The sequence below is a fragment of the Chaetura pelagica genome, unplaced genomic scaffold, assembly GCF_000747805.2.
Source record: "Chaetura pelagica isolate M959 unplaced genomic scaffold, ChaPel_1.0 scaffold143, whole genome shotgun sequence".
Lineage (NCBI taxonomy): Eukaryota > Metazoa > Chordata > Aves > Apodiformes > Apodidae > Chaetura > Chaetura pelagica.
The window spans coordinates 1,738,714-1,750,898 of NW_009952701.1; the positions used below are offsets into that span (position 1 = coordinate 1,738,714).

The 12,185-nt window shown below is 41.9% G+C and overlaps 1 protein-coding gene across 1 annotated transcript in view; it reads right to left on the reverse strand.

Moving 5' to 3' along the window:
* PTPRT (protein tyrosine phosphatase, receptor type, T) overlaps positions 1–12,185 on the reverse strand; it is a gene marked incomplete at its 5' end in the record, with an annotated part of 272,054 nt that overhangs the window by 82,572 nt on the left and 177,297 nt on the right. Inside the window, 2 exons of the mRNA XM_009994060.1 lie at positions 1,623–1,659; positions 9,087–9,360. Coding sequence (XP_009992362.1) covers positions 1,623–1,659; positions 9,087–9,360 — 311 coding nt within the window. The remainder of the gene's footprint in view (positions 1–1,622; positions 1,660–9,086; positions 9,361–12,185) is intronic.

A 12,185-nucleotide genomic window follows, 5' to 3' on the forward strand; every position in this document is an offset into this window, starting at 1 on the left:
TCCTGCTGACTGAACAGGTTAATGCTAATTAAATCAGTTTGCAGAAGGCAACTCAAGGTCACTTATGTGACACTTCTCCAAAGTACCTAAATCAGACAGTGCAAATTAAAAGGTCATTCAAGAATGGGGCTTTTCAAGGTTCTTTTTTGTTTTCTTTGAGCAGTCTCGAGAAAACGTCTTTGCTGCTGACAAGACAACATTGTTCCATCAACCCCAGAAAAAGGAGCAATGGCAACAGGAGAAACCAGAGGTTTCAAAAAATTAATCAATCTGGCTTCTCTGATCTCATGAAGAGACCTGGAGTCATGCTCTTGGAAAACCCTGAACAGACTTATTTCACCCAAACTTATCTGACCCAGTCCTGCTCTTTCTCTTGCTACCACCAGAAAGCAAAAATAAGGTATTCAAAATGGTCATGCCACTACCAGCTGGAAAAACTGAGGGGGAAGGAGGGGAGACTGAGACACATAGAATGCTTGTAATCCAAGAAATGAATTAAATAAAGATTTTAAAAGGAACTTTTAAAATGGAAATAACAAGAGGACAGATGGAGCACCAGAGCCACAGATGAAAAGGAAAAAGGGGAGAAATGGCTCATCCTCCTTGGCTTTCAGTGGTGACACAACTGCTTACAGCTCCACCAGCTTGTGTATTGGGTCCCAGCAGTGAAAACAGCTGCACAGGTGGGAACTTTGTGCAGCTTCTGCCATCCCTGTGCATGGCTTTCTGCCACAGACTGAGGGATGTCTCCATGTGAAGATGGAAAATATCCTCCTCTGCTACCCAACACCTGTGAGCTGGGGCTTCTTTGAGACCTCCCAACTGCTCTGCAAGTCATGAGGCAAGAGTCATCAGGAAAAAGCATTTAAAAGTAATTAACTTCTGTGATAGCCACAAGACAGAAAGGAGTGAAAAAATTGGGATGGTGTCTCAAATAAATTTAAAAAAAAAAAAAAGTATGAGTTCCTGCCAATTTTGTTTAGCTCTGGAAAGACTGCACAGACAGTAATGCAGTTATTTCACATTACAGCAAAGCAACAAGAGCACAAGATGGCAACCCCAAGTTTTGGAAATGCAGAGCTACCTGTGCCATGGCCCACAGCAATTACTCCATCATTTCCTTACAGCTTATTTTGAGACTATAACATGTTGAGGAAGTCTTTTTACAGCTAGTCTTCTGTGTTAGAAGTGAATTGTTTTCTGACATAAAGCACTCCTGGGGTGATTTGAAGTCCTTGTTCAAAACAACTCAAAACTCCAAGAAAGAAGCCAGACATTGTCATCCTTGGTCCCCCAAGGGTACACCTTGTGAATCAACCTGGGTATCAGAGCATTGCATCTTCTTCATTATCAGGGTGGTGAGAGCCTCGTCCAGGGTGCCCAGGGAAGCTGTGGCTGCCCCATCCCTGGCAGTGTTGAAGGGCAGGTTGGATGGGGCTTGGAGCAACCTGGGCTGGTGGGAGGTGTCCCTGCCCATGCAGGGGATTGGATCTAGACCATCTTTAAGGTCCTTTCCAACCCAAACCATTCTAGGATTCTATGTAACTGCAATCAAGTTGTGTCACCACTGCAGCTTTCATGTTACTGCCATTATGACTTGCAGGGAAAAGAGGCCCACGTACCTTTTGTTGCCAGACGGACACAGTTGATTTTTGTTTCCTGAAAAATAACAACAGAAGAAAACATCAAGATGTGTAATTTGCCCATCTACAATAAACATACATTCTTTTTAAAGGGTACTAAAACAAATAAACATTTTTCCTTCAATTTATCTCTGAAAATGCCACCAATAGTTTTAGTTGCATAAAACACCCCATACTAATGGACTTGCCCACAGCTGCTTCTCTAACTGTTGAGAAGTTAAGAGTGACAACATGTTTTTCCTCACTCAGTGTGTGAGTGATGGGTCCCACATAACTGCCTGATTAACTAGCAGAATTTACCAGTTACATGACCTGATCTGTCACAGGCAGACAAGCCTTGGGTCAAACCTACATGCAACTGTACATTTAATTTTCATGCGCCATTACTGCAAGTTTTGCAAATTAGTATTTATTTAAACACATGGCAAACAGACACACAAGTAGTCATTTGAATATTTCAGCTCTCTGCTATGTATGTGAAGCAAACCAGCAGGCTGCATGGCGAGCTCTGCCAAATGAGCTGTTCAAACCCAACCCACACCACAGCAGGTTTTCAGCGCAGAGCTGGGAGAAAACCCAAGGCTTTTGTTGAATCCACCTCTGAGCAGGCAGAGCTGCCTAAACAGGAGTTTGGATGGGAACAGCAATGTTGTGTTTGGCTTCACTAACATCCTTCTCAGGCCCCCTCCACTGACAGCACATCCTTTCTGCTGTGCCCAGCTCCTCATTCTACAGCCCTCACTGGCAGGGGTTGCTTCTGTTCGATGCTCAATTGCCACCCGAATTTTAACGTGTTGCTTTGTTAAAAAGCTGCCTGTGTCAGGCCCTAATCTGCTGCAGGGGTTTGGTAGCACTTGATGTCTTCACAAGTTCTTGTACATGCCTCAGGTGTAATGAATACTGCATCAATTACTGTGTGTAACAATGCTACATTAATATGGATGCTGTCTGTTCTCTGGAAACAACAGCCTAGCAAATGCATTGCTGAGCATTTCATTCCATCCTCAAGCAATAACACAAACACTGTGGAAGTCTGAATTTGCTCTTGGAGAAAATCTGCTCCCTCTGTGACAGAGCTTCCTCAGTCAGAGCAGAAACAAGCAGGCCCTTCGTGCCTTTCTGCTCACAGTTATGTTGTGGGGAGGATGGGGACGACTGAAGGATCCGCACTGGAAAAGAGTGATTCCCTGTCTATGCAGCCTCAAGATACTCATCAGCCACAGTACCTGGTAATGAGCAACCCTGTGTGTAGTCTGGAAACTACAAGATATTCAGAAGGACAAACTATCCCTCTGATCTTGCCTTCAAACACTCTTAAGGAACTCCTGGATCACTGAGGACAAATCATGTCCATTAAGGACATCTTTTCCCAACTTTACAGTCCCCAGAGTGAGACTGAAGCACTGTTTATATCAGGTACATCTCTCTTGGGTGCACCTACCCCTCTCTCCCTCAAAAACTGACTCCTCTACACAACCTGTACAACCATCAGCAAAGTCAGCCTGGCTGTAGGACAGAGCTCCCCATTCATCTCTGCCTTTTGGGTAATCAGCTCAAATTGCCACCTACTCTGGAAACCCAAAAGCTTTATTACTAGTGATGATGTATGAAGCAGAAAAAACACAGCTTTGTTTTCAGAGCACAGCCTCAGCAAATAATACTGGGAATTACAAACCAGACAGATCCTGTTGTAGTTTACAATCTAAGACAAGGTGACCCGGAAAATCAGCAGTGAAGAATCAAATGAAAAATATCAAAATAGCATTTTTGCAGCCTGAAAGTAGGAGGACACTTGCTCACATTTCCTTGTGGAAAATTCTCTTGTGTATTTCTTGCTTTCTGCTAGCTTCAAAGTGCAACTCAAAGTTAGAGACATTAGTCAATGTTGAGAAAAGAAGAGGTGAGAAAACCAAACCTGAAATCTTGCTAATGATGCAGTAACTGATCCCACTTGAGCGTGGTGCACATCCCTGCACATTACCCTCCCACAGGGTAATTTGAGAAGACAGGATGCAGCGTGTTCTGTTTGCAGCTACATCTACTAATTGCTGCATTTAGCACAGACAATCATAGTTATTAGAACACTGTGGCCTGGCACTGCCAAAAGCAAGGGCAATCAATCACTGGAGAACAAGACATCTGGACCTCAGAACTTCATTTCCAATTGCATCTTCTGAGAAGATAAAAATAAAGGAAACCTGCACAGACACCAGACATCAAGCTATTAGGGATGCCTAAGTTGAAAGTCTTGAACTTAGTCCATATTCCTGATTAGGGCTGATTATTCCATCAATTGCTATTGATCCCCTCATTGACCAAACCACTGCTTATCTCTTTGGTGCCTCATAAAAAATGAGATCTCTTTAAATTTAAGCTACTTTTCTTTGATTGAGACTGAGATTTGAGAGTATGTATGAACTTTCTAACCAAGAAGCAGAATAAATAAACTTCTTTCCCCCCCCCCCCCAAAAAAAAAGCAGCAAAACATTTTCCCACAATCACATTTGTTTTCTGAAAAATGGTGCTTTTGATTCAGATAAGGTGCTTTTCTGTCCACAGGAAGATGTTTCTCTTTAGCCATGAAGGAATAAACAACAGAAGTAATTCTCATTTACTCATCTGGATGGCTTGAAGCAATTACAAGAAAAATAAGGAAATAAAGGGATGAAAAAAAAAATGTTCTTTTAAAAGCTGTGTTACCACAGAAGTTTTACAACACCTTATGTCTACAACAATCTTCATGATGACAAACTTGAAGCTACACACTATGAGCTTGTTTTAGGACCCCCTTGAATTTTCAGGTTTTATTTTTTAAACATTATTTAATCTAGTTTGTTTCTTTCTTTTTCAAAGCCAGGGAGCTGATGTCTGCTAATTACATGGGTTCCTAAATGTACATTTTCACTGAAGTACACTGAGTGGTAACATGACAAGTTCTGCCTCTGTCTCTTCAGTGTTCAGGTGGGAACTATTTTCTGGCTATGAAGGCAGCTGGACATATGATTATGTGACAGCTGCATCTTCACAACCTAAAAGGGCAATCTCTTCTCTTTTATTATTTACAATAGAAAGTTATTTCAATGTTATATAGTTCATAATTGAATACACACACCTCCCAACATCTCAAATTTGAGGCAGACTGGAGCAGGGTTTTATTTACTATCCAGAAAACTCTCAGGTCCACATAGTCTGGCCCAAAAAATCCAACCAGATGTAGAAACAGGGGCTAACAAAAAGTGAAGTGCTTCCACAGCTGCTTTATTTCTGCCCCAGCAGCTCCAATATGAGATTAAGCAGAAGTAAATGTAACTGAACAAAACTCTACACCCAAAATCCTGCTGAGCACTGGGCTCCTCAAAGCTGCTCAACAGTTCACAGAAGCAATGCAGGTGGCTGAACCAAAGCACCTCACTACTTTTCTAGTGGGTCATCTCCACTGGGATGAATGCTTCCTCTCTGCCAGCAGCTTTATCCACATCTCCAAAATGTCTCAGAAGAAGAATGTTGTGTACTACAGGTAGACCTGTCAGCATCTAAAAATCCAGCCTGGTCTCCCCAGATAATAATGAACTGCCCAATCGTGCATGTAGTACAAGTCATTAGAGAGCAGAGAAATCAATAAGAATCTCTGGAGAGTCTGTCATTCCCTCAAAAATAATATTCTCATTGATTCCTGTGGTGCTGCTTTTCAGAATTCTGGCCTGCAAACATCATTCACCTGTTGGCCCACCTGGCTGGAGGAGCAGCTGGCAGCATCTCCCCATCAGCTCCAGATGCCTTACAAAGACTCCTGCCTCATCTCCCATTTAGAGGAAAAACAGCCAGGAGTTATTGATTGCAACTCTGCAGTCACAGATTGCATTTGAACTCAATGAAGGAAAATGCAGCTTCAGGAAGGATTTGTAGGAAACTCTGGTTTCTGAGCTGTTCAAAAAATTCAGGCAGGTTTTACATCAGCCAAAGAATTCTGCCCATTTGAGCGTGTGGCTGGATTAGTAACCAGACACTGTCATCTACTATGGCCTAGATAAAGAACCTGGGGACAATAAAACCTGCAACATTTGATTTTAAGTCAGTAGAAGGATAAGAGAGGATAAGGAGGAACATGGTGTTGCAGCCCTGGCCTCTCCTTTCAGAGGGATAAATGTCAAAAGGGCTGGGGCTTTAAAGGGGAGAGCTCAGGGAGGTTTTTCAGACAAGGCAAAACATCATGCTCTGTCAGGCAGCCATCTGTAGCAGGTGGCACCAGAACAACTAGCAAACATCAGTTAACTACCTGGATGGCTGCAACAGCATGTGTGGAGATCCTGCCAGAGGAGAGCAAAGCCAAGTTGTCCAGTGCTCCCATGTCACTTCTCATGCTAACTCCATCTAACAATTAAACAGTAACTAATGGTGTTTCTCACCCCTGCAGTCACAAAACCTGGAGCTTCCATTTCCTTTTTCTCTTGGTTGTTTTTTTCTCTTTTTTTCCCCTCTTATTTCAAACTCTGACACATTTCAGTTCAGCATCTGGCTTTCAACAGTCCCTAGGAGGGAAATTCACACCATTTACAAGCGTTTTGTGTAACAAAACCTTTCTGTCTCACACATGTTCTATTTAGACTCCTGTCTGGAAGCAGCACCATGTTGACCAAACTTCATACAACTGTCCACAGAAAAGAATTCAGCCAGTGACAGCTCTCTCATTCAGACTCTCAAACAAGAAGTACAATATTGCACAAGAGGAGGCAGGAAAGCTCATGATCTGATTTTGCAGCAATTTGCCACACTTGTTTTGCATCCAGCTGTTAATTATATTCCTTTCACTGTAACAATCACAGCTAATGGTTGCAGAGCAGATGAGAACACCAAATGAGCACAACCCTCCCTGTACAGCAGAGCTGAAACAATGCAGAGCTCCTCTAACATTTCTGCCTCCTCCTAATCAAGCTTTTTGACCAAGTACAGCATGTTTCTTCAAATTAAGCTCTCCCCAGAGCCCTACATTTCCAAAGGAAGGTGTTCTGGTTCACTGCATGAAGGTTTCTCATTGCAGCTTCCAGGTGTGGAAAGAAATTTCATCACTCCATAACTGTCAGTGATTAATGAAACTACAGAATATCCTAATTAAAAAAATGAGTGGCAATGTTCTGTTAAGTTTTTAATGTGCAAGGAAACATAAGGCTATATTTTAATGGTGCTAAATTATTACTCTTTTGACTGTTTGCAGATGTGCATTATCAAAAATGCCATGTTGCGGCCACAATTATTAGCAGGCTTAAAGAAGACCAGTCAAAGCTGTGCAGATCATAGATATAAGTGAAAATCCAACACTTAAATACAAATTATACCTGCAAACAGCTCTGGGAGTGAAACAAAACTTATTTTTTTATATCTGCAAAAGGCTGGATGCAAATCAAACCCTAATGTTTGAAATACAAGGTTTAAGGATTTTATAAAGAAACAAAAAGTATCACAGATATTCCTTCCAAGATCCATATTCCATTCTTGGGCATATACTCTATATTTTTTCCCACACCACCACACTCCAAGGATATGTAAATATATATTGTACCAAAGTCAGTTACTGAAGAAAGAGGCAATTCCTTGCTCAAATAGGAATTTACTTTCTTTGACAGAATATGATGAGGTTGATGAGACCCTGGCCCAGGTTGCCCAGGGAAGCTGTGGCTGCCCCATCCCTGGCAGTGTTGAAGGGCAGGTTAGATGGGGCTTGGAGCAGCCTGGGCTGGTGGGAGGTGTCCCTGCCCATGCAGGGGGGTTGGAACTACATGATCTTCAAGGTCCCTTCCAAACCAAACCATTCTGTGATTCTATGATAAAATAATCCTTTTGTTGAGTCCTTGTCACCTTGTACATAGAGAGTGTGATGCAACCTGCCAGCTACAGAGATCTTGAAAAAGCAGGAACCACACACTAGTGCTGCCTCAATCCAGAATTCCAAGGGAGACCTACACAATTCCATTCACACAACTCATTTTTGGCATATTATATTGTACTTAAGCAAATAAAGTCTTTTTCTTCCCTAGGGATCCATTCACTAGCAATTAACTATCACACAAGGGGAAACTAACTAGACAAAGAGAGACATACACATGGATTTCACAATTTCCTTTCTAAAGGTAAATCCAAAGTTGTATTCACTGAGTAGTGCTGGAAGGAAACTACATCAACTAGAAAGGAAATCAAGGTAAAAACCAGCACAGCATTGAAGAGCTTTGTGCTTTGCAGCCACGCAGCAGAAACTCTGCAGGAGAATGTTGATAAATGAAGGTTGTAAAACACCAAGATATGTTGTGAACATTCATTGGCATTGCTAGCCTGTTAAATGATGTATGGTCCTCTGTGATCTTTGCCTGCACTTGGGGTATAAAAGACACTATATCCCAAGTGGAGCCCAGAGCCTACACCACTCACCTGTGATTGATTTTTCTAATTTTGCTCTTTCAGAGGTGATGTCTTAAAGAATTTATCCATGTTAAAGTCAAATTTGTGAAAGCACTGGCAAACGTGCTAATAACACACTCTGGTACCCAACTTCTTGATGCCATGTCAATGCTCTAAGACTCTTCAAGAGGCTGGAGTGTCAGTTTGTACCATGTTATGTGATAATGAAAAACAGTTAAGGGAGTCAGAGGGGAGGAAGGTGAACAACTGCTTAAACTGGGTCTGGTTTGTAGACTGTTAGCTGAACAGACCCAAAACAGGGATGTTAAAAGAGAAGGTCACAAACTATTCTAGGCTGGAATAGAAGAACAGAGGAAGGCAAAGAGGCCTTCCCTTTGCCTATCTCAGGATCTGTTGTGGCATTATTTGTGGGTCATTTGAGTCTGAGAAAAGGGCAGACTATGGCTCCTGTGCTGTATCCATTTTAAACCTAATATCACAGAGCAAGTATATGCAAAAACACAGTCCAGGGTGTTCAAAAGGACTAAGAAACACAAACACATAGTCTCCCTTGCAGTACCACTTACTGAAGCTAAAATTCTCCACTCTAGGTGCTACATGATGATGTGACCAAACGCAAGCTGCAAGATAATCCAAATTCATAGCTTTGGGGCAGTTCTCAGCTCATAATATCTCCTCCAAAAATAACAAGACTATCAGAATATATTTTCTAAGTACAACAAGCCCTGCTCTGACACACATGCATTTGAAAGGAAGAAAAAAAGAAAACAGGAAAACCCTGTAAATCACATGCCACCATGTGCCTTTACATAATCTGGCTTGCCAACAGGTTTCTCATTGGATCTAGGCATCAGAGAGAGACTTGAGTGAAGAACAAGTAATGGCATGTTTAATTTTCATCCAATTTCTTTAAGAGGGTAATAAAAAGGAGGAGTTCAACTGGCATTCAATGGTAAAGGAAGGAGCATGATGAGGAAGACAGACACAGGTGGTCATATGTACAGATCCAACTTCAATTTTCTCTGCACTTACTCCATTTGCCTTGCTAAGAGCCTGGAAGTATATACTGTAGCTTTTCAGGGGAGAAAGTGGAGCATTCCAGTAGCCATTGTAGGTTTTGTTGTCACCCACTGTGAAGGGCTGGGTGACAGGTAAGTTGATGGGTTTCAGCTCAGCTGCAAAGTAGTGTGGTGAGTCGAGACTGGAAGCATTCTTGTAGCTCACTGGGACGGAGAAGCATTCAATGATGTCTGCAGCTCTCCGTGCTTTCTGCAGCTTCTCCTCCTTGACAACAAGTTGATAGACACTAGGAGGGAGAGAGGAAGGTAAGATTAGAGCCCCAAGGGCCTGAAACATCATGAATGTTTCCAACAACAACGGGAAAATGTAAAGTAAGAAAACCACAGCTATGGCATCACAGCAGACGCTGTTCTTAGCACACCAGTAACAGACTGGTCCTGTGTGGGCAAGATGCTGATTGCTCACTCTGTTGATTTAGTGGAGTTAATCAGGCTACACCTTGGTGAAAGTCAGAATAGATTTCAATCTTCTCACACGTGGGGAAAAAAGATTAACTAATAAAATATCCTGTCCACAATGCATTTTTAATGTACTGAATATGGGAAAGCAGATGCTTTTGGTCCAGCCACAAAGTTAAAACATGAATTGTTTGCTTGGGGTAAATAGCACCAGCAGCAGAGGAGAACATTAGCAGGGCAGTGGTGTCAGATCCCTTCTGAAACAGTTTCAGGGTGCAAGAATCAGTTTACATCAAAAAGATTCTCACATCTTCTAAGAAGGTAACTTTTCTTGGCACTTTTTTTAGGATATCTCCTGGGATGTAGGGCTGTCTCACATTAATTCCTGATGGTGAGTCTCCTCCTACTTTCCACCACAAAAAGGCTGGTTTATACAGTGAGCAAGTAACTTTAAAGCTCTCCCAATTCACTTTTGTTTCAGGAAACAACTACTCCTCATATTCTTTTCAGTTCTATGAAATGTTAATCCTTTTCTATTTCTGCTAAGCTTTTGGCCTCTCTGATATGTATAGCAATCTTGTTATTTCTACCTTACTATTTGAGGCTCAAGGAGGTTGCAAGGCATTCAAATGCACTGGGTTTTTTTGTGGTGGTGTTGTTGTGGTTTGATTTATTATTTTTTTTCCCCTCAGAGAGTTAAGAAAGCCTTTAAGTTCAATGCTGCTACAACCGAGGCAGGTTTACCATCTGCTAAACACCACTCCCCCGTTTGACAAAGAGAGATAGCACTGCAGTCATTTTGCTTTTTGTCAGGATATTCACATGTGCTGCCCTCACCTGTCTGAGTGAGCCTGGTCCTTTGTTTAGTCAGACAGGAGAGATCGATTAAAAGATTGGAACCAGCCAGCAGTGTATCATTCTCCTGGCTTTTACAGGCTCATTGTTGCAGAAAGATTGGCCTGAACAATTTCTAGCATAGCAATAGCTCATAATGCTTCTCTGGGAAGTGAAGCTCTGGCATCTTCAGCAGGATTCAACCCAAACCTGGCTCATGCTTTAGAATTGTCACTCCAGGGCTGCAGGTACCTGGCACACTCACTGTTAACAACCTGGTGGTCAATGAATCACCTGGTTATGATCTGGCTCCTGCTGCTAGACACAAACCCAGCTAAGCTTTATAACTACAATCAAATTATTAATTCCTTAGCACTGAAGTTATCCAGATGCAGAATGCTACTGCCATTTGTCATGCAGAAACCCCCACCAGACATAGAGACTACATCTTTTAGTGACACCCCATCAACATTTTGGGAAACTTCCCTCAGTTCTTCAATGGAGTTTTAAATATTTTTTTTCCAGACTTACTCTGCTATTTATTTTCCAATTTCTAAAAAGATAAAGAGGTTTCCCAGCAATGCCAAGAGTTATCACTGAGGATGCAGTGAGAGCTGTAAGCAAAAGCCTATTTAATCTAAACTCCTCACCCAGCTTAGCAAAATAAACTTTTCTCATACCACCCAGGACACTGTTTGTTAACAGACCAGCAGCAGATTCTTATTCTGACCCTTATCTCTGGCAGTAAGAATCAACACTGCTGACCAACAAAATAGCAAAATATGCAAAATTGTAGATGAAATTTTCGTGCCATTTGCCACGTGCCTTCTAGCCTAGAAAGATGCTTGGTTTCCTTTTTATCCCATCCCAAATGCTTGTCTTTTCTGGTTAAGGAAAATACTTTGTTTATGGACACAAATAACTATATACATAGAAATTATATAAAAATTTTCTTTCATCCTAGACAGATGGCAAGGCTTCCCTTTTCCTGTCTCCCTAGACCTACAGTGTCCAAAGGGTGACCCACATTCTCTTGGTTCTCTCCATCACAAGCAATGAGCCTAAATGCTCTTCTGTCTTCAGGGAAGGGGAAGCTCCCAGGGACATGAATTGCCAGATAACTGAACTCCTTCTATAACCATCAGAGAACTTATTTACCTTTGAAGATCTCAATTTCTCCCTTGACAATTCTGATATCTGCTCCACCAGTACAGACACTTTCACATCATAAGCAAGAGGTTTGATACATATAGAACCTAATAACAGATACTCCTTTTTCTGTATCCTTTCACATTCTAGCTTTCCTGCTTAGCCATGAACACACTTCTTCCTTTCACAGGGATAACTCACTCTTTTAATGACCTGAAATTTTACTTCTAATGTTTATTCTTTTGCAATAAATTGAGGTGTCTCTGGAAGCACAACAGCACGTTCATGGACATTTAACTGAAATGTAACAGACGTCCCATTTGTGCTCAAGTTAAAACCCCATTAACTCCTGCCCGAATACTGTCTCCTTTTCTATTAAACAAGTATCTGAGCTAGCACTGCTGTCACTGCTCCTCTGTCTAAAAAACCTGCTCTAGTGAAAGTTAGCATGAGCGACTGACTGCTTTCTTGTCACTTTTTTTCACACAGCAGGATCATCTGTATGCGTTTTACTTGCTTGACTTGGTGTCTGACATCCTCCAGCCTCACTCTTTTCTCTCAGCCTGGGTTACTCAGTAGTGGTCAAGTGGCCACTCTCAAAGGAAGTGGTCAAGTGGCCAAGGCCATGACTGATTTCAAAGATTACTCTGGACTGAAGACTGCAACTCTG